This window comes from Mugil cephalus, chromosome 3 (assembly GCF_022458985.1).
Source record: "Mugil cephalus isolate CIBA_MC_2020 chromosome 3, CIBA_Mcephalus_1.1, whole genome shotgun sequence".
Taxonomy (NCBI): Eukaryota; Metazoa; Chordata; class Actinopteri; order Mugiliformes; family Mugilidae; genus Mugil; species Mugil cephalus.
Genome location: NC_061772.1, coordinates 22,905,664 through 22,928,646, shown reverse-complemented (window position 1 = coordinate 22,928,646; position 22,983 = coordinate 22,905,664). Strand labels below are relative to the sequence as shown.

The 22,983-nt window shown below is 42.4% G+C and overlaps 2 protein-coding genes across 3 annotated transcripts; one reads left to right on the top strand and one right to left on the bottom strand.

The window, feature by feature from the left end:
* Positions 1–10,683: 10,683 nt before the first annotated feature.
* rnf128a (ring finger protein 128a) lies at positions 10,684–13,599 on the bottom strand. Its single transcript, XM_047581112.1, has one exon. The coding sequence runs from the start codon at positions 13,165–13,167 to the stop codon at positions 12,082–12,084; it is 1,086 nt and encodes a 361-aa protein (XP_047437068.1). The 5' UTR covers positions 13,168–13,599; the 3' UTR covers positions 10,684–12,081.
* A 3,000-nt stretch (positions 13,600–16,599) lies between these two features.
* Positions 16,600–22,830, top strand: slc24a5 (solute carrier family 24 member 5). Of its 2 annotated transcripts, none has more exons than XM_047580303.1 (9): positions 16,600–17,037; positions 17,397–17,576; positions 18,327–18,410; positions 18,567–18,670; positions 18,761–18,861; positions 19,269–19,552; positions 19,639–19,845; positions 20,834–20,935; positions 21,868–22,830. In XM_047580303.1, the coding sequence occupies exons 1-9, from the start codon at positions 16,881–16,883 to the stop codon at positions 22,188–22,190; spliced, it is 1,542 nt and encodes a 513-aa protein (XP_047436259.1). In that variant the 5' UTR covers positions 16,600–16,880; the 3' UTR covers positions 22,191–22,830. The 2 variants fall into 2 exon arrangements, with proteins under 2 accessions (XP_047436259.1, XP_047436258.1); XM_047580302.1 differs by having other exon boundaries at positions 16,601–17,037; positions 19,636–19,845.
* Positions 22,831–22,983: the final 153 nt, after the last annotated feature.

Below are 22,983 nucleotides of genomic sequence, written 5' to 3'. Positions count from 1 at the left end.
AGTGACATGGATTTAAAAATAAAATTCCGAGCCAACGTCCAAGGTGATGAAGAAATGCTAGCTAGTCAAATCGTGTAGCTGTGTGTTTTAATAGTTTGTAGACGTCAGTGGAGCTCTGCAAAACAGAAGATATAGCAGGAGTTAGCTGTACAATATTTGTTATTTGCTATTTTGTTTAAAAAAAAGAAGCAAAAGAGGAGCATTTCCACAAGAAAAATGGAAACCAAAACTGTCTCCACTGTTTCTCCCTTGATAAAGATAACGACAAACAAACCAACTGTCAGAATTAATCAGATCAAATGTGTTGTGTTGCAATGCAAAATCCAGCTTCAGATTTCGCTTGGTTTCAGAAATTAATGACTTAAACCCCATTTCAACACAGGGAAACTGCATCCAGTCCTAAGTACCTACATTTTCATGCTAAATCTTTGTGCATCGAGTGCTTTTAAAATCCACACCCTGCGGGGACAATGGCCAGGAACTTTCGGTGTCCATCACTCTGCCCTTGAGAGGTGCTATACTTGCTCGTCAGAGTAGTAGCTTTAGCTTAGCGGCTGCGACTCTGCATGATGTGGAAAGTAAAAAGACTGTCGTCTGGCCTCGGGAGCACTTCAAAAGGCCCAAAGCAGTGTGAGCCGCAGCACAAGTGACAGATACACACGGGGGGTCAATGGCTTGTGCGTGTGTGTGTGTGTGCTGCGTACGTGTGCGCTGCTACATAGGTGCGCGTGTGTTTGCGTGTGCCTGCCTGCGTGTTTTTGCATGTGTGTGCTGAGGAAGGGGAGGCCTATTAAAAAGCTGCCTGAGGAGAGGGCTTTCAGCCGGGGATCTGTGGGGGGCAGAGAGGATGGCAGGGCCATTGTGTGTCATAGTTCCATCCTGAGAGCTGGAATTAGAGCCTTTCTCCTCTGCTCGGCTGGAAGACTCTGAACCACCATCGACCCTGTGTTTAATTAGAGCAGCTCTAGAGAGGCAGCCTAGAAGGAAGACGAGAGAGAGGGACGCGAGAAATGAGCATAAGAGAGTCAAATTTTAAAAAGCATAATCGTTGGGGGGGGGGAAGACGGGGACAGAGAGAGGAAAATTGGACTCACGCCGTTTGGCATTGCTGTGCGAGTCTGATTGGAAGTGTAATGAAGTGAATGATAACAACATGATGTGCAGGTATCACGAGACTCTCTATAGCATGGCCTGATTAGAAATTAGAAAGCAGCTAATATCACCGACGTTCACAGGATGAGTTCGACTTTCACTTCCACTAGGATCCCACATCTAAACAACGTCGAGGAGCGCATTATATGCTTTTGTGAAGGTTATAGTCTAATCTAATTAGACAAACAAACATTAATGGACGATAATGAACGTAAGCATTAGCTCTGAATGGAGTGGCCATTAATACTGATGATTGTTTTTATCCCGACACATTACAAAACAAAGCAACATCAATATTTGTCAGGGCAAACGGGTGCGGGAATGTACATTTATCAGTAATTGGATAACTAAATGGAAAGATGCCGGGAGACAAACACAGACTGTTATCTCCTTTGCTCATGATCTATCCGTTTAAGCTTGTAAGGTTCATTTATGTTAAATGGGTTGATTGTTACAGGAGGTAAACAACTTGTCAAGCTTCATTGCGAAACAACTCATTCTGCTTAACAGTTAATGCCATTAAGACCCGCTGGTGAAAATGGGATGTCTCTGAGATACCTGATGCGCTTGAAGGACAATCAAAAGATTTAGCTCTAATAATGCCATTGTTTATTTATAAGCACGTGTGCCTTTAAAAGCACTCCACAAATGAAACATGGTTAAATTAAGTGATGACAGATTTTTAGACTCTTATGACGTGACTCTGTCAATCAAATAATAGGGGAAAAAAGATCTATCATGTGACGTCATGAGACTTCTGGGTCTACACTTAAAACGCACACACACTCGTTGCATGAGGTGTGGCTTGATCCCTGCTATAGTTGGGCCTTTTCCAGTGTGTCTTAATCCTGCTGTCAGCTGTGTTCCACCTGATTAGTCTGATCATTCACTTCTGACAGGCCCATTTCTAAACCCTCCCCACACAAACGCACACAATGGAAGTCAAACGAACACTCCTCCGGCTTGGAAGGGCAAGAAAGCCTAAGAGGACGAGTTGCCGGCCCGCTCACTCGCTCACGAGGAAAACGTGCTATCATAGCTCCCAGTTACCAGTGTCACACATCAGTTCACATGGCCAGCTGTAAACGCTGCCTCATTTAATGTGAGGTGCACACACACACGGACACACACACACACTCACGTCTGCGTGCACACATGCAAACGTAATTGAACATGATCAACGTATATATATCCCCTGGGAAAAGTTTTCCATATCAGAATATGAATAATGAAACTGCATATATTCTCCTGGGGGACTTCAATGCAGAGAGATAGAGAACTCAAGAGGAACACAAATGCAAATGTGAGGTACAGCTGTGGGGTTGGAGCTAGACTTCCCATACAAAGCCTGAACAATATTGTCCTTCACCTGCTGGGATCTAACGCAGTAATCAAGGAGCGTGGAGAGCCATGGCGACTAGTTCTGTGCGGGGGACCTCGCGGACTCTGACTGACTCCCTCGGGCTGCAGATAAGAGTCAGAATAGTGTGTGTGTGCCTGTATGTGCCTTCATGCACGTAACCGAAGGAAGCGCGTCCCTCCCCCGTGTTAAGCCATCTCTCTCTTTCGCATTGATCCTGCATTCTAAGCAGTTCCTCGATGACGAACCTGCTGCTGGAGTTGCTGCGGCGGTCGAAGTTGATTTAGTCGAACTTGCCGTGCGTCAACGCTGAGGGGCCGTTCTCCTCCGTGGCTGTAAATTACATTTATATACGGGGGGAGGATGTGGAGTGGGAGAAGTGTGTCCAAGTATGTCTGTGTAAAAGTAACACGTAGCCTTTTGTGAAAAACAAGTGAGGACACTCAAGAGGTGAAAACCTTTGGCTAATTGTGATGTTTGTTGTTTCAGGTTGTTACCTTCAAGAAATGGGTCGACATTTTGGGAAATCATTTACTTAGTTCCCAACAAATGAAGTTGAACTGAGTCCAACTTTTTTTCCGTTGACTCAGTGACACACCAACCAGTTCAATTCACCAGTTAAACTTTAATCAGATCCAGAACATCAACAAGCACTCGTGTAAAGCTGTAACTGTGTAGCTGACCACGCCTTCTTGTTTTGTAATTTATATCCGCACGCAGCATTTACTGAGTAGACTCACTCATGTCCTGGAATAAATAAGTAGCAGGAGCCAACACGCTGTTAGCTTAGCATGAAACTGGGAACAGCAAAAAACAGATACATGCTAATTGATGCCTATTCATTTCACCCTTGTGCTAAGCTTAGCTTAGCTCCTGGATCAATGCTTATACCAAACGGTTATGAGAGACAAAGCAGTCATCCCCAGCAGGATGCAGCCTGACACAGGCACACACACACAAAAATTGACCAACTCAAAATATAAAAACATGAAGAACAGCACAAGGTGTTGACCTGGCCTCCAAATTCACCAGACCTCAAACTGATCAAGCTTCTGGAAATTAGAGTGACAACTTAACTGAAACCCAGTGGGGGTCAACAGCACCGGGCTGGTCTTCATTGCCTCCACACTGGCCCTTTATGCCTGCCTTAATAAGTCATGAATAAATTAAATTTAAATTTTTGACTAGAATTCATTAAGTCCACAGTAGTGAATGTTAATTTGTGGTTAATAAATGAACTGAGACGCTCTCGGCATTTTAGAGAAACAAACTGATTATTAATCTGATGAGTTTGCTACAAAGAATAAATATCATTAGATCAAAACAAACTGTTTTATTTACAGCCTGGAGATCCTAATGTTGTCCTCATTAATTGTGCACAGGACAATTATAAAACCGTTAACAATGAAGCATAAATTAATGTATGTAGCATGGTTGTTTGTTAGAATATGTCGACACCAGGTGCAAAGTTTATGATATTCCCCTGGCTGCAACCTAACCTCACCACCTAAACCACAAATCCCAGATCACTTTAGGCCACACAGGAGACTAATACAAAGAGCTGCGGTTGCACTTCATAGGAGGCGAACACAAACGCCAAAGTTTGCCAAGCCGTCGCCTCTTTCTCTCTCATCGGCGTAACAATCCGCTCCGAGCCTGAGGCCAAGATTCTCTTTGTTTATGTAACATCACATGGTGCTCTCGATGACCCTACCTGAAGCATGGGCCTCATATCTATTTCCCAGCTGTAGCGGAACATCCCTCCCCCTGCTGAGGCCTCAACTTAGCCACAGACCGGCTATCCCATTGCTTGGACAAAGGAAGCTTCACTAGGATGTAACCCACGCCTGCACATATAGACAAAGCCTTCTATTCTCATCTGGCAACAACAACAACACCTTTTGTGTCCCTTTAACAAAAGTACTGACCAGCAAGATGCCATCAAGCGGACACCATAAACAAGCTTCGGTCAGTTTGTGAAACGTAGCAGATACATTCTTCATTTGCCAGGTGAACATAGAGAAATAAACCACTGCCAGAATTACGCAATCAGGGCCTTATCTGTGCCTCCTACTTATCAGATTGCCATGTTAGTGCTAATGTGCATAAACCGGTATTGCGTTGCATGAATGTTAAGGTCACAAGAAAGCATAATGATCATGTTGTTTCCATAACAAAGATAAGGATGCCCGGGCGTAACACGGAAAGATATTATTAAGCCGTTAAACGGCCATGACACAATTCTATTGAATGAGCAGATTCCAGTCAGGACCCGTTGCTTGTGTCCTATTATAATAAAACCAGAGCTTCAAGATTTGATAAATGATCTTGGGAAGCCAAAAAGCCATTTTCTCTTGTAAAAAGCAAACTGTTCTTTGTAAAAACAGAAGAGAGACATATGTGAGGGTGAGTTAAATACACACACATTCATACAGAACTCGACATACGGCCCCACCAACAGCGGAAGACGTCCCTCTCCGGAGAATATTTGACCGATCCTCCCCAATCAGTAGACCATTAAAGTTTTGTAATATTTCACAATGCAATGAAAGCATCTGCTGTATAGACAGACTTAAGCCAGCGGACATGACCCACCCTGGCATGGCAACTTGGCATGAATATAACTGCAGAAGAAGTTGGTGTTGTTGAAAGAAACACATGGCAGACACGGCGCACAGAGAGAAAGAGAACAGATGAACCATAGAGAACAGACTGGGGAGGTGGTTCAAACTGGCGCCTGGTATAATAAGAGTGGACTGTTTATTATGCCTTTCAATAATACATGACCCAAGTTTGCAGCGTACTATTAACTTAAAAACTAAAATTCTTAAGTAAATCTTAGTCTTAATGTAGTGAGCTCTTTACACATTGATTAAGAACTTCTACAGACCCAGTTTTTAACATAAAAACCTAAACTTCAAATGCTCATCCTATTTTTTTTCTTTTTCGCACTAAAGAAATCTGCATCTTCTACAAAAAAAATATTACTCAGCTAAAACAGAAAAATATCAAATCACTGCGGGAAGTTTCTGCTCGTACTAAAGGATACATATCAGAATCCAATTCCCTCTTAATTTGGCCGACGGAGCAGAACTTTTGAAGTCAAGCCATGTCCCAGAATTGACCCGTGGTGCGCAAAAATTAGGACAAACCTTCCAGTGACTTTTATTGTTAAACCAAATGGCAGCCACAGCTTGTGGACAAACTGCGTAGGGAAGCCCAGGCAGGCCTGTGACAGATGGTCGGAGTGAACCGGTGACTGTCGACAATGTGTGCCGCGTTCAGGAAAGCGCTTTCAGCACAATGACGCAGAAAGAGACACGGAGAAGAACCTGAAGCTTCTGCTTTGTCTCGTTAGACGCACGCGTAAACCGACGCTCGCGCCCTGGACTGCGGCGCGCACGGACACGCGCTCGCACGTGCACGCTGGGGCAGGAAAAACACAACGGTGTCAAAAGGAGACAAGGCACGCAGCAGCCCGTAGCCTATTTGACGCTAACACTTAGCCGTGCTATCGTTTTCAACATTCATTTCAGGCTTTCATCTGCTCGGCCTCACCTGCTCTCTCCCTTACGTCTAAATCCTTACACAAACATCAACCCCACCCCACCCCTCCACAATCCCCAACGTAATGGCTCTTTTGCTTTCCTCTTTGTCCTGCAAGCTCTTTGCAATTAGGCAAATGGGTCATTAATTAATCGCTGCAGGCAACAGGACACACGAGGAGTTAATCAGACTGGATGGATGGACTGCTGGGAAAGAGCGCAACGCACACACATACACACACAAACGCACGGCCACTTTCACAAACTATTGACATTTCTGAAAAGTGAGCCTCCAGTAAGACGTGCATGAATAAAATTAAAGAAAATGGCAGGCGCTGATGAAAGGCAGCTTGATCATTGATTCGACTTGTCAAACTGTGCTGAGTGGCAGTTTCTTCTAGGGGGAAACTTTGGTTGAATCCTTGCCTCGGGCCATCAACATTCAGAGAGAGACAAGAGGATATTTTTCTAGCATGTGATGGTACGCGGCTCAATCATCCGCGCTAAAGACTCGCTGACAAATCATTTTCATGAAGTATATACAAATAGAGCTATTGATGGGGAAAACCACAGAGAATTCATATGGGCCGGGGTTTATACGGAGCAAATTGGTATGATAAGTACCGGGCCGCATCCAGACAGGTGCAGGCTCGCTGCTGAGACATCACTTCAGCTGCGGAGACAGAGGCTGATTGTGAATGCAGACGTGTTTCTCAAACTCTTTCTGCTTTAAAGACGGGGTTCTCTAGAGACACAAAGAGCATCTCTTTTTATCTGTCTTTCTCTGTTTCTCCCCTCCCCTTCCCCCTCGCCGTCTCTCGTCTGATGTGCGCGTGTGTTTGTGCAGTAGATGTGTGATGACTGAGGTAATTACATGCACAAATGTTGGGAATGTTTGGAATCTGCGCCAGCAGACGAGAATACCAAATGAATCCTGTACCACACAACAAGAAGTGCAAAAAAAAAAAAAAAAAAAAAAAGACAGAGAGAGGTAGCAACTATCCGTGTTGTTAGTTAGGACTGAGTCTAGGACTGCAACTAATCATAATTTTGTATATATGCAAAAAAAACCAAAGCTGAGACACAGGCAGTTGGGTTTTCTTGGAGATGCCATTGTTTCAGTTCTTTATTTATTTATCTGGATATACCGCGTCTTGGATCAACCTTCACAGACATGATTTTATATATTTTTTTTTCCTCTGAGTACAGTGAAACATGCTTTTACAATGTGACAGCTGTCACAAAAGTAAAAAAAAAAAAAAAAGAAGAAGCTGTCACTCTTTGCTTTTAAGAAGCTAGAATCAGCAAATGTTTGGTATTTCTGCTTTCAAATTGAATCATATGAGTTCTTTATGATCAAAAGTGTTCTCTCTTATCAATAAATCTGTCAAAGTTCATGTGCAATACCCATACACGTGTCAGGTTTGTGCAATACACAGAGTCCGTGTTTATTCATGATATTCATGTAAACGTATATCCAGCCTCCTACCACTTAAACCTTCCATTAACATTGGTTGATTTTTGATGAGCAGTAATAGTTGGCTTAGTTACAATAAATTTGGACTGATACATGTTCACATCTTCTTGTCTTATCTTATTCTGTCAGTGTATTTTTGCCACTGTAACACCTTAATTTCCCCACAGGGATAAATAAAGTCCTCTCTTATCTTATTAATCTTATTAGCCAACTGTTCTTTAAGCCATTAAACACACTGCAAACTGCCAACGACCAGTAGAAAATGGTTAACTATTAACGAGCATGTTTACCTCGACTTCTTGACTCGTAGGCACAATGTTGCATTGTTGTTTCTCCACTAGGTGGCAGGCTTGCAATGTAAAGCAAATCCAGCACTTAAAATGAATGATAGTTAAGATAACAAGGAGTGCGTTCAGTGTTTTTTTACCTACAGTACAGTCAGAGATCACTTCCTCCCACTGAGTCAAGAGGGGATGAGGTGCCCCTTCTTCAGATATCTTCTCTTTCCCGTGAAACTTACGAGAGCGAGCTTTTCCTGTCAGCAGGACGAAGAGAGCCACATGAGGCTGAGTAACGTGTCAAAGGACAGGGCAGGATGGGGGAAGTTAAAAACAATGACGCAGGATGAGATTTGTTTAGTCCCGTGCACTCAGCACTATCTCATCAGCCAGGGAGACAACCCGAGGAAGGAAGGAAGGAAGGAGGGAAGGTAGGAAGGAAGGGTAGCATCAAGCCGAAGTAACGACTCTCACCTGGACAAACCAGAAACACTGGCACCGCCACTGCTGCAGCTGTGGTTGTGGTTTTAAATGCACAATGCGTGACGTGTACTTTCCCTGATTAGATAGTACTGCAAATATTTCTCCATCGAAACCAGCCAGTGAGATATGAACCAGTAAATATATTAAGAGAGGACCCAGACTCTCGTATTCTCAATATTTACACTTCATTACTAAATCAATGAAACACTAGAGATGTGGTGTGGCTATACACACACACACACACACACAGCAGGGGCTTATAATGAGATAGTCAGCAGAGGAAAATAAGAAATGCTTTAGGTTGTACTTCTCGGCTAAATGCATTTGTTTGCCTCTTACTGCACTTTTGTAATCAAATTTCACTCCTTCATTAAGATAATTACTCAGTCTGTCTGGGACAAGAGAGTCCGGCCCCCGTAATTTAATTAGCAGGACTTCACTGTGCTGAAGCTGCACAGCAGATAGATAGATAGATAGATAGATAGATAGATAGATAGATAGATAGATAGATAGATAGATAGATAGATGGATGGATACCGTGTGAGTGCTCATGCTTACATAAGGGTTTACAAGGGGCCAAAGATGAAGAACACCAGTACAGCTCCTCAACTGTGCCATTAAAGTATACAGCCAGTGAAGTGCTGCGTGCCACGATTTATTACTCTGTGCATTCCTCTCTGGGAAGAAATTTCCCATAAGCAGCTGCAAAACCGAAAACCACCTATGACAATGCAGTTTCACCTTCAGGAGGAATTGAAATTCACACAGAACGGCCATCCTCTCCACCAGGTGGCGTCGCGGGGCCGCCACAGCAAACACACAAGAGGACAGAACGAAGCCTGCGAAAGAGCTTAGGCTTAAAGAACCTTTTTATTAACCACTATCTCAGCCCTGCTTCCTATATTTTTTTTTTTATATTTTTTTACTCAGCCACAAGCCGCCAGCCCGACGTTATACGTTTCCATAGAAAACATGAGCAGATAAGCTCTCGGGCCACTACAGTATTTAATTCGGCTGTTTGATTCCTATCTGGAGCTGAAGGTCAAGTGCGGTATTAGAGTACAGCCAGAGACTAGTATGCCATTAAATGAAAACCTTCTGACTCAATTTTCTCCTTAACAACTGCAATAAATCAGACGAGCGCCACCGCTGAGCCGAGTGTGCCTCTAACCCGGAGCTTGCCAGTAGTTCCTATCCCGGCCAGTTAGTTCAGTATTGATCCTCTGTCGTGCTGTTATACCACTATAACCATCTGACCTATGAATGCTGAGCTCACGGTCTTGGCCTGAAATCCGGTACAGAGGGGAGAGGGAACACAGCGAGAGGCAGCTTCTGTGTTCTGGACTGTTCCACCTGCAATAAAAAAAAAAAAAAAAAAACAACAACACACATCTGCCCTTGACTTCTGTCCTTTTAGACAACCTACTTTCACCTTAGACAACATGCTTTCATCTGTAACACCTTGAAACTGCTCTCACTCTTTAAAAACTTTCTCTCATTGGGTTTTCTGCCATTCTGTTAAATTATATATATTATATATCAGCAAAACTGCCATTCAAAAAAACAAACAAACAAAAAAAAAGAGCTGTCCATGCTTGCTATGAACAGAATTTTATATCATTATTATTTATATATAATAAAACTATATATATATATATATAATAACTTCTGAATTAGTTTGGTGGGACATGAGGCTAAAGGAGGATTGTGTGAAAGGACACTCCAGCGCGGTGGTTGGCCCTAGAGGTGTCCCATTAAACTGAAAAAAACTTCCAAACCGAAAACAATCTGAGAAGAAAATCACATTTCGGTTCGACTCAATTCGCGTCTGCACTAAAGCCACAGCCTGCGCTTAAAGGTCACATCTAACTACTTTAGGAGGTCACAAGCCGGAAAGGGCTTTACAGAACATGCCCGTTTCTTTTTCTTTTTTTTTCTTTAAAGTGTTTTTTTCTGCAGTCCGTGTCCTGACCGACTCAATAGGCTCACAAAAATTCAAATAAAATTCATTTCCATCGCGGACTTTACTGCAGATGGACTTGGGAAAAGAAAAAAAAAACACAATGGAGTGGATAATAAAAATGACATTTCTATTAAATCGCCACGCAGCTGCATATCTCTGCCTGCTCAGTCAGGCCCCTCCACTTATAAGGCGTGATGATTATCCAACTCAAAGCTCGAGGTGTGCGCGCACAGGCTCCCACCTGTGCAGAGGTAATTACAGTTTCACTCCTCTCCCAGCAATCACTGGGAACAAGACCATAGCTCTGAAAGTGAGACTCAGCTTAACCAGTAATACATAGGGATGTGTGAAGCAGAATAACACACCTGGACGTCCACACTCACACACTTGTACGCAACATTCTTACAAGCATCGGCCTAGGCTCGTAAAGTTGTCCTCATTTTGAGGGATTTATTGCAATCTAAAAAGCATCAATGTGATTTAATACATAAAGCCATTCTTTTTAACTGTACAATTTAAGACTCTTTGAATCTGTAGTGAAAATGATTAAATATAGAAAAAAAAGTACATAAAGTAAAATAATCAGCATATCCTCGCCGAGCAAACAAAGAAACAATTGTTTAGCTTTAACATTCACAGAGAAACACACTTAATCTCGGAAGTACAAGAATCGTATAATATGTTCCTAACTTTAACTCTGTGGTGGCTCAGAGGTAGGCACAGGGACAGAATAAACTACTTTTCAAAATAATTCAGAGGCAAAACCTGGAAGACATGTTGTTTCACAATAATAATTTGAACTATTAAGTGGAAATCAAGCGGTTAAAGAAGGACTATACATATAATATATATCAAGTTTATACAGTATTAACAGGCAGAACTTCATGACTGATAAACCAAACTCAATATATATGGTTTAAAACCCCCAAAACATAAAAAGACAATTTCCCCTTAACCAAAAGTCAGGAAAACATTTTTTTGGAAGCATTACATCTGTTTCGACAAAATGTATTTTCATCACTACATCTCAAAAGTAGTTACGGTGCAAGAAACAACCTATAGAGAACTTTTAATGGCCTAATGCTCTGTGTTACTGTGGACCATTTTTCTTAAGAGCCCCAGTCCCTCAGGTGATTTTAGTCATGGTAATGCAATGTTTGTCACGCTGCATTTCCAGTCAAGGGTGTGTTCATAAGGGCGTGCTTGCAAATCGAGCCCGACAATCTGCCTGAACCAGACAGAAATGGAAAAACAGGCTGAAACAAAGAAAGAATTCTATCAAGAGGAATGAATTCATTTCAATTTAAAAGCAGCGGCTGATTGTCTGGGGCTGCGGACAATGCTATCAGGCGTTTTACTGGTAAAATAATTTGGCCACAGTATCAAACAGATATTCAAATCCCTCCACCTCCTCCCCAACCGGTGACAAACACCTGTGTTGACCATGGAAAACAGAAATTTGACACTGGTGTCACGGCACGACTGCTCTGTTTACAGAATCTAGCCGTCCTACAATAACTTTATGAACACACCCTTAGATTACACACATCAAAGTGGACACAAAGAAAATGCAATGATATCCAGGCTAATTACTCAAAGTCTGTTGACATTTTTAAATTAAAGTACTTCTTTTTTTTTTTTTTTTTTCCTTGTGAAAATCAATAGCAGCCTGCCTTCAACACGAGACTGACATTGCTTCTCCCACTGGAACATTATATGTTGATTCATTGTGCTGGTTGAATGCATAAGATAAACATATCTAAATCAAACAGGCAATTTGACTGTGTCCTGGTTTGTTGCTGTTTTGTTTCCATCGCTGTTGTTCATCCCCTCACAGCCTGCGAGTCTCCCTCGAAGGCACTGTTGTCATAGTGATGTTCCTGTCTCTCCGGGTCAGAGCTCCCTGGGTTGGTCAGTGGAACCTCGTACAGATGTTCTCCTCCCGTCACTGTGATCACAGTGACATCTGGTGGCGATTCGCTAGAGATGCTCTTTGTCTCATCCTCGACCCCGAGGGCCTTCAGGATGTCGCACTTGCACATGGGGCAGGTCCTCTTCTCCAGCAGCCACGGTTCGATGCAGGCTTTATGGAAGAAGTGGTCACACGTCAGTATGGTCACCACGTCGCCTGCTTTGTAGGATTCGATGCACACGGCACACACATGGGACTCGGAGGTAGTTTCCTCGTCCCCTCTTTTGATGGTGCGTACTTGTAGACGGCCTATTGCCTTCTTCGCTTCAGATTTCAGCCTCCTCTCGTTGCGCCTCAGCCTATTCAGACTGTAGAGACGGTTCGCGGAGATAAACACGAAGTAGGCGATTGAGGCTGCCGTCACAATGAAGAAGGCGATGGACAGGAAATAAAGCCAGTAGGTGTCCATCCAGGGTCCGTGAGGGCTGCCTACGTCGATGAGCATCTGAACATCTGTCCCATTCATGACCAACCTGGCAATTTCCGCGCCCTGAGCGTTGCCGACCATGATAGCCACAATTTCTTCTGCCTCCGAGTGTGCCATGTGTGTGGTGCTGTTTCCACTGCCGTCCACATTGTACACGACCACAGCAGCTGCCCCTTGACGCTTGGCGGCATTGATCTTCTCGCTGAAGGTGCAGTTGCCTCTTTTGACTAACGCTATCCAAGGGGGAGAGCTGGAATTGCGGCTGTAGACGGGGTCTGAGCCGCAGCCTTTGGGGTCTCCCCTGGGAAGCGTGACAATGCCTGAAGCTTTTTGAACCAGAGAGTTTCGACCGTACACCCCGCACTCACAGTATTTGTCCACAGTCTCATTGAGGTTGTTAACGTAGCTTATTTCCACCACGGCTGTCCAAAACACCATGGCAGCTGAACAGCGCACAAGCCCTGACAAACACAGCAAAAGCAGCAGAGGCTGTTGTGCCTTCTTACCCATGGTAACGCTCTTCTTACAACACCCTCGGTTGTCTTCTTTAGCTTCTTTAAATCCTTTGTTGGTCCTAGTTCCTGGTTTGTTCGAGCCACAGCGATCTGAATCCAGCTATGGTTTCACGCTACCTGCTGTCTTCGGTAATATGAGCTGAGCCTGTGGTAACATAACACGAGCTGTGCGTCAGCCACTCACCTCTCGTTATCTTCCTGAACCTTGAACACTGAGCACTCCTTTGTAGAGGGCAGGGTGCTGCTATTCAACAAGTTGAAGCACTAAAGAAATATAGACCTGTGCTTTTTCCAGAACCGTGGAACGGTGTACGAGAATCCAAGACGTGATAAGCAAAAGATAAGGAGAATTTCATAGATCAGTAACACACAGCAATAGCTTGAAGCTACTAAAAACAGCTGACTTTGCCCCCGTGCACCGATGAGCAAAGTACCTCAACCAGTCTTTCAAGTCCGTCTAGTTTCCTTCCCCTTTTTTCTGTGGTCAGAATCGCTGTTGTGTAAAGCGGACGGGTATTACTCATCTGTCTTGTGGTTATTCAGCAGTGTCTGCTCCTAGCACACATTTTAAAAACCATACACGGTAAGAAAGTGTCCTTTAAACAACACACACGAATAAAAGTTTTCTCATGGCTTGGATACCTCGAGGCAATTAAAGAGCCTCAGCTAGCATACCAGCGACAACTGAAATGGAACCAGGCTTTGTGAAGTTTCCATTGTATCTTCTTACACACAAGTGAAAGCACACAAGCACAGAGAAGGAGAGACAGAGAGGCTTCCAATGACAAACAAGATGAAGCAGTTGCTTGCCAGGTTGCTATTTTACCTTAGCTCTCCAACACACACACACTGAAACTGACTTACGTAGGCATCTAAAAAATGCATTGCTCAATCAAGGAATTCAGGGAAACAAGTATCTGAAAATAAAAGAGGACCTGGTGTTTATTCTTGCAGCTCACGGATGTTGATAACAGAAACAATGGTGCTGCTATGACCTGGAAATTCAAAATACCCACACACAGATAGCAGAAACCAAAAGAGTAACACAAAAACAGTGAAGACCATATTAATTTAAGTTGCTTTCTCAAGTATAAAAAAAGAAATTAAAAAATTCTACTCCACTGGTGTGAATTTAGGTTACATGTTTTAAAGATATCCCCAGACTTTCTGGCATACTACTGGCATCTGCTGGTTGGTTAAGGACAAATGTGATGACACACTGGTGCACAAGTTGAGAGATATTGGAAACAATCACCCAGTCACATGAAACTGGAGATAAAAAATCTCTTATCTTGAAAGTATTTAAAGTTTGAACGGTATTTTCAACAGTATCAGGTGGATGGAAATACAGCGTAAAGAAAGACTGAAGTCATTTCCAAAGCAGGCCCACAGAGGTCACTGGGTAATGAACTCTTAAATATATATAACCTAGTGAAGAAATACAGACAAACGTACATTTCAGATTTGAAGTAGTAAAAGAACAGAAAATAATATTTGTTTTGATCTGAAATTAAAATTCATTTCTCACCTGCTGTGAAGTGGCACTGTGAACATGTTTTGAATTGGACTTTAAGATAATGAGAAATAAAAACCAGTGAGATTAATTAAAAAAAAAAAAAAAGTGTAGCAACTAAAAAAAAATAACATGTCACACATTTAAAAATTTGGAAAAGGCGTTTAAAAAATTCTATTTTAAAATGACAAAGCTGTATTTTGCTGTGTTTGTCTGAACTTATCCACCACTTGTTGCTCTCTTGTTAATGATCAACTTATTTGTTTATGATTAGACGCTTGAGATTATTGCTTCCGGGTTGAGCGCGCACACCGAAACCATTACCGACTACAAGATGGTCGTCACGAGCAGGAACCAGTCAATGCCACACAGGGGCGCCATTAGCTCACTGTTGTTTGTTAGCTGACAATAACAAAAACACTGTTTTGACTATACAGCCTCATTTCACCGCTGCACAACACACAAAATGCCCAGAAGACTTGGTAGTAAGGATTTCGTTACTTGCCATCCTCATAAAGTCATTTTTGACTTTACATCTTGATTAAGCACGAACAATCTCCGCGGTTTCACGAATATAAATTATTTCACGCTGATAAACAAGTAAACAACTCACCTCCAGTTCTTTTCTTGCATGAGGGATAGACTGCCCATCATTAATGTCTCTTGGGTGTGAAGGAAGGTGACTCTGAGTGAGCAGCACAGAGAGAGCATGCTAGCAGAGGTCTGAAGAAGTCGTGCAAACTCGGGGCATGTCCAAGCATGCCCGAGACCCTGTCACTCCACACGCGCGCGCACGCGCGCACACACACCTTCCTATTATAAAAAAAGCTTCTATCACGTTGTGGGATGAATTTATATTATAATGTTTACCCATCAGTCACAACATTATAACTTTACCACCTGCCTAATATCGTGTAGGTGCCTCCAAATTAGTTGTGACTCATCAGAGGATGGACATGGGCCTTCTGAGGGTGTTAGCATGTTGTTAGGATATAAGGATGTTGTTAGTTAGGTCCTTTAGGTCCTATCGGTTGAGAGAAAGGGCCTCTGTGGATCATCCCACACCTTGTGCTCTTTTTCATGTTTCTTGTCTTTTCTTTTCTTTTTCTTTCTTTTTTTTTTTTTTTAATGCTTTAACCATTTGTTTTTCTTGTGCCAATGTAATTTTCCACCTGGACAAGGTGTGTTTATCAGGAGACATATTGAGGTTGGTGTATAAAATGACCACGTTCCACTCTGTGGCCATAACTATCCCCATTTTACTTTGGCCATTCCTTAGCAATAGTCACCATAAAAGAATATAAGCAATTTCGTTCAACAAAGAAAAAATGGAAATTACAACTAAATATACATTGACGGTGAAGGTTTTTTTCTCACTGCACTGATAATTTATTTATTTATTTATTTATTTATTTTTTAAATTAGAAGGCAATATATTTCTTTCAAAATCCATTTGCTCTTGTAAATAACTGCATGCAATTTTAGGAGACTGAATCGATTAATATGTGAACCCAACACATCACAACACATCTTTGCATCCTACTGGAGATTGCTGCTGCCATATGTGAAAGATTCCCAGCAGAACATTATATTGTCAGAAGATATTATATCATATTATTTACCTCTTCTGTCAGTGGTCATAATGTTATGCCTAATCTGTGCATATTATAGTATCAAATGCTCAGTGTAATGTTATTTATGTTGTCGCATTTTCCTTCTTCAGACCGTTTAAAGAGCCTATAGGCAACATCGGTCTGTAACATGGATGGGATGAGATTTATAAATGTATAACCCGCAGCGTTACAGGCCTGCTTACGGTCACTTTAATGTGCGTTAAATTCCTGCCACCGGAAAATTACGAACTAACTTTCCACTCTCAGGATTGTGGTGGAAGGGTTTCATGTTGAATTACACCCCTGATGCCCCTCAGGCTGGGGTTCGTTCAAGTCGAGTGGAATGACTCGCAACTCGTGATCCCCGACTCTTTGTAACGCCAGACCTTAAAAGATGCTTTCTCCCCGCTCAATAATCTCTCTTTGCAGCTTGTAGCCGTAGTGTAGTGTTAGATGCGGCGCTCACAAGCAGTTTCACCCCGCTTTAAATCTTTAGCAAGCTTGTTAGACTAAAGACGCACATGACTCCTGGGGGATAACTGCTAATTTCACTTTCTATTTTTTATTGAACTTCCAGTGACAATGAGTGCGGCGACAGCTCTACAGAAAAAGAAGAGGAAAGATTTTATACCTTATTTTATAGGGTTTGTAATATTTTTGTATTGCACGGTTCATCTCGTATCATTTACAGCAGAAACAGCTCGGGAAACTCACTCTGTCAGGGTGCGCCGGGCTCTTGGTAAGCATATTATAAATATGTTATTTATGTTATTTTGTCGTATTTTTATTTTTTTTTTTTCTAAATCTGCAGCCATATTTCAACAGAGCTTTGTTGTGTGGCTACAATCGCTTTAATTTATTGTCATAAATGTCATGGTGCATTTTCGTGTTTTTTTAAAAAAAGTGTGCGTAATCAATTGTGGCTCATGAAACTGTGACCATGTTTGCTCTCCAAACCCCCGTGACGTTATTGGCATTAAATACCGTGTAAGTGCCGTTGAGAACAATCTTGGCAGAGCAACTTGTTGGTTAGATTTTCTTCTCTGATGACTGCTGAGCACTTTGTGTGTGTCCTTTTTTCTTCTTTTTTTTTTTCAGAAAATGAGACCGAATGCATCCCACCACAATCCTCTGAGTTTCCTGAAGGCTTCTTCACGGTGCAGGAGAGGAAGGATGGAGGGCTCGTCATTTATTTTATGATTATATTCTATATGCTTCTAGCTGTCTCAGTAGTCTGCGACGACTACTTTCTGCCATCTTTAGAAGTGATCAGTGAACGTAAGTTGAAATACTCTAATGATGTCCTGTTCCCTGGGGAGGATGATTACAGGCTGTATCACATTACAAAATAACCAAAATAACTATGGATTGTCATTATAATTGTTATTAAATTAAGCCTGGCATTCAGTATTCAGGTTTGTGAGCCATGCAGCGGTTGTGATTTTACAAATTCATGGTACAGAACATCCACAAACACACAGTTTAAAAGATCATCAGAAGGAAATTGTTTGGTTGCTCCCATAAAATGACAGCTGCAATGAAATGAAGTACTAATAGAATAAAATAAAAATATACAAAACAATGCTTAAAAACAAGATGTTGCACAAGTATTACTGATTAAAAAATACAGAAATACAGGAGGATTACAGAAGAATAAATGTGTGGAATGTGCGCATATAACAGGCCTCTGTCTGGACAGTTACATAGTTTATATGTTAAGTTTTAATATCCAAATATCCAAAGAAAAGTCTACACAAATAGGGGAAAATGGCCAACCCAAGTTCCAAGATCCAAACACTTCAGATGTTGTCTGTTTTAAACATCTTGACCTTTTTTGCAGAACCAGTAAATATTCAGCATTTTTTAAATGAATTAAACTGTCACCAGAGTTGTTGCTGATTGATGCAACGCCCTCCACTCCAGTGCATTAGTCATAATCCTGCACCCTTTGTTTTATTTATTATTTTTAATGAAGCTTTAAGCGTTGACTGGATGCATTTTCTATTGTGATATTATTTTGTTTCTCAGGTCTTGGGTTGTCTCAGGATGTAGCAGGAGCCACATTTATGGCAGCCGGGAGTTCTGCGCCTGAACTTGTTACAGCTTTTCTTGGTAATCACCAAAACCACCGCCGCATCCCTTCACTTTCCCCACCCCCCAATATGACAGTGGAAAGGGAAGATGGTTGCCTTATCTCAATTAGCTTTACGGACATTTCCTTGTCTTTTTACCATGTCTTTATGTCTTTATGTTTATATTGCCCCTTAGGCGTTTTTGTGACAAAGGGTGACATTGGGGTGAGCACCATTGTGGGATCGGCCGTCTACAACCTGCTAGGAATCTGTGCCGCCTGTGGACTCTTGGCCTCCATGGTATGGTTTGACACAATGACACGGCAGTGGAATCGTGCGTGCATTGTGTTGTGCAAGAGATAAACCTGTTGTTTTTGTCTCCTTTACGAGGCGGGGCGCCTCACTTGTTGGCCACTGTTCAGGGACTGCCTGGCATACGGCATCAGTGTTGCCGCCGTTATTGCCATCATCTCTGATAACAAAGTGTACTGGTGAGTGTGCGTTTATGTGCGGTGACTAAGCGGCACATTATCTTCAGGCCTCACTGCACATGTGCGCTACTTATAAAAGACAGCGTTACATACAGCTGTTTATTGCATCTTGTGATACTCAGAACAACAAATAAATTACCCAACAACCATGTTGTACAGTGCTGCAACACAGCCACATTTATTACAAAGCTATCTCTACTGTCCGAATGACATCTGCCATAAAATCAAAATCAAACTATAATAATAATAAAAAAAAAAAAAACACTAGGCAGAGAATCAACAGAATAACACCATATGAAATGCGATGCTATTCCCTGAAGAGGGATATTCGATTTACGTGGAAAGCTCTTGGAACATCTTTCCAGAAAATGCGCCAATTATATGTTTTTTTTATTTTTTATTATCAGGTATGATGCTGCCTGTCTGCTGCTGGTCTATGGCGTCTACATTGTGGTGCTGTGCTTTGACCTCCGCATAAGCGAGTTCGTCCTGAGGAAGCTGAGCCCGTGCTGCACCTGTCTGGGTTCGGGCTCTGGCGATAAGACTGAGACACAGCCTCTGACGGGCTGGAACGACGACACCAGCCTCAGATTCCACAGTCGCTCCAGAACCGACAGCGGCATCTTCCAGGACGACTCTGGCTACTCGCACCTGTCGCTCAGCCTCCACGGCCTCAATGAGATTCCTGAAGGTATGACATGCTGCTTGGTGAAGTTCATATCTGGGCTTTTGTCCTCTTTGAGGTATTAACTTGATGAATTTGTTTCATCTCAGCAGAGCATAAAAGTGTGTTTGCGGTCCCGGAGAGCGACCTGAAAAGGATCCTGTGGGTTTTGTCTCTTCCCATCATCACTCTGCTGTTCCTGACCGTCCCCGACTGCAGGAGAAGGTTCTGGAAGAAGTGGTTCATGATAACTTTCCTCATGTCCGCTGTCTGGATCTCAGCTTTCACATACGTGCTGGTGTGGATGGTCACTGTTGTCGGTAAAAACCGGTGTTTTGAACATTCTGTAACAGTAACAGGGCCGAACCCATTCTGCACATTTCCTCCGACTTAGCCTCAGGTGTAAGCGAGCCCGGGTCACCCATCGAGTCACTGGGGATCACAAGTGTTTGGAACTTGTGAGAAAAAACGTCTGATTTGCAGAGTAGAATCACATGGAGGTCTGCTGGCTAATTCCTGAGATGCCATTGTCTTGGAAAGTTGAGAAGGGGGGTGGTTGTAGCTCCACTGGGCTGTGTGCCTGGCCAACCACAGCAGGGATTACAGTCGGCTTCACCCCTGAGGAAACACAGTCATGTGAGGGCTGGGTGTACAGAACAGAACTTAGCACGGGCTTCAGCTCACATCTACAAGAGAGATGTAGAAAATGACCAGGGATCAGGCTAAAAAGGCTAAAAGATCCAACTTATCATGTGACAGTAGCAGGTCTAGTGAGGTATAATGAGATTAGTATCCCATAGTCACCAGATATGCTCACATGGAGTGAGCGTTCAGTCATATGAAAGAGTGGATGCGCAAAAGAGTGTTTCCCAGTGGCTGTGCTCTGTAGATGACTGCAACATCACCGGGTTCAGACAATGTTAGGGACTCATGTGACTTGTTTTTGCATCACAAGTTTACAGTAGATTACTTAAAACTATTTTTAACGGGAGGTGTGTCAATAAATTTCTTTTTCTTTTTCTACTTTGCAAAATCTTTATGAAGGTCAGTATTTTTACATGTTAACATGCACCTTCAGGGAATCTTTAATATGCTGACGATTTAGCACTTTTGTTATATGTTAGTGAAAGCATCTAATTCCATGACCTTTGTGTTTCTAAAACCCTGGCTACAACCTTGCTACCAGGGATAATCTATTAACCCTATAGGCATAGCTACAATGAGCTGCTGTTCTCCTCCTGGCTTGAAGTTGTTGGCGGGAGGGAAGGGTTATGGGACTGATTTTGTGTTGCTTTGCTGTTTACACAGGTGAGACCCTGGGGATTCCTGACACGGTAATGGGACTGACTTTGCTTGCTGCTGGGACCAGTATACCCGACACCATAGCCAGTGTGATGGTGGCCAGAGAAGGTAATATCTGCTGCAATTCACTATTAAAAATAAAAACATAAGAGTAGTTTGTTGATGAGCAGCAATGCCGTTTCATGTCCCAATACTCACAAGTGGTGATATAAAAACACGAGTCTTCTACCAAGCCCTGAGCTCTGTTTTAGTGGTAAACACACCAATCAGGAATAACATTATGACCAGAGAAATAAATAACATTCACCATCCTGTGAGAATCCAATGTTTTGGATCTGGTATTTATGTGGATGTTACTTAGACATGTAGCACCCACCTAGACCAGACCAGATGCCCCCACCCCATAGCAGGCACACAAAAGAATAACAGTTTAGGAACGCATGTATACATTGTCTATATAATAATAATAATAATAATTTCTATATCAATAAAAATGCCTTGCCTTGCATGAAACATGAAAAACAGCACAATGTGTTGACCTGGCCTCCAAATTCACTAGACCATAGGTCTTCAACAGGGGGTCCGGGATCCCTAGGGGTTCCACAGAGGTACTGCAGGGAAGTCGCAAAATCTTTGGTTAATTGGATATTTTTTTATACATATAATGTTTTCTATTTCCCCCCACAAATTTAAATGTCTTTAATTACACATTAACATGAATCCAACATATTTTAGTAAAATGATAAGGGATAGCCTAATATTGAATGCAAAATGATAATAATGATAATGTATATTTATAAACAGCCCAAGTTTAATATAGAACACATATAGTACTGTAGGTACTGTCCATTCTCTGATGAGTCACAACTGTTTTGGGAGACCTACACAATGTTAGGAAGGCGGTCATAAAGTTGTGGCTCATCAGTGTATTTGTCACTTATTTGGATTTTAAATTAAATCAAAAATAAAACATTTTTATCAAATTGCAGAGGTATCAGTGAGGCTTAAATGCAGCATGTGGACATCTTTTTGCTTCTCAGGGAAAGCTGACATGGCCATGTCCAACATTGTGGGTTCTAACGTCTTTGACATGCTGTGCCTGGGTCTGCCTTGGTTCATCAAGACGGCCTTTGTGGACACCAACAACCCGGTGGAGGTCAACAGCACCGGGCTGGTCTTCATTTCCTCCACGCTGCTCCTTTCAATCGTCTTCCTTTTCGTAGCCGTGCACATCAACGGCTGGAAACTGAACTGGAAGCTGGGAATCGTTTCTCTCGCCTGTTACATCCTCTTCGCCACTCTGTCCATCCTGTACGAGCTGGGGATTATTGGGAATAATCCCATAAGACTGTGCGGCGACTGAGACCTGACATTCCCAGGACTGAAGCCATACTTTCTGAGACTACAATAGTTCAAGAACTGTTAAGCCCTTTAAAACCTACAAATGTCTCGGAGCCGTGGTCAAACTCACATTTTTTTTAACATGTTATGCAAAAAAAAAAAAAAGGCGAACACTCGTCACATCTCAGGAAGAGGAGGATGTCTGTAATGTGGAGAAGCACCAAAGATCATCCCCTTGCACGTGTCTGCTTCTTCAGATCCGGATCAGACTGGCATCGCATCTTGAAGGCCCGATGGAGGCCCCAAACGGAAAAAGCGCCGTCACAGGCGTGACTGCTGTGGTCATATAAATAAAGGTGTCAACTAACTTGACCATGTGCGTCTTTTAGGTGTAGGTGTAGACTTGAAAGGGTAATCTTCTGGTCATAACTGATAAGTTTTATGAACAGGAAGTACTAGTGGAAGGAGCAATAAGAAGTAGTAAAGGAGGAGAAAAAAAAAAAAAAACTTTCCACTCAACTTCGCTACATTTAAATGTTTCCTTCAGTTGTGTTTACACATGAAGTTGTAAAGTTTGCATGGACTTTAGACACTGACCTACACGTTGAATGATGCCTATATAATCGACAGTGGTAATGCCCATTAAAAAGTTATGTGGTTTATGTTTGTCGTTACCTGGAATTTTCCAGTTTTCGAGAGGCCAGTGTGTGGCAGTGTTGAGAGCAGAACAGCTCGATGCCAGTTTACACACTGAAGAACCATTGAGACTTTGACCTTAAATAATAATAAAAATAATAATAAAAAAAAATACAATC

Bases quoted from the DNA above. Each gene is read 5' to 3' on its own strand.
- rnf128a (XM_047581112.1), bottom strand. From the start codon at position 13,167: ATGGGTAAGAAGGCACAACAGCCTCTGCTGCTTTTGCTGTGTTTGTCA.
- slc24a5 (XM_047580302.1), top strand. From the start codon at position 16,881: ATGAGTGCGGCGACAGCTCTACAGAAAAAGAAGAGGAAAGATTTTATA. The intron at 18,411-18,566 runs GTAATCACCAAA...ATTGCCCCTTAG, and splicing joins ACTTGTTACAGCTTTTCTTG to GCGTTTTTGTGACAAAGGGT. The intron at 20,936-21,867 runs GTAATATCTGCT...TTTGCTTCTCAG, and splicing joins TGTGATGGTGGCCAGAGAAG to GGAAAGCTGACATGGCCATG.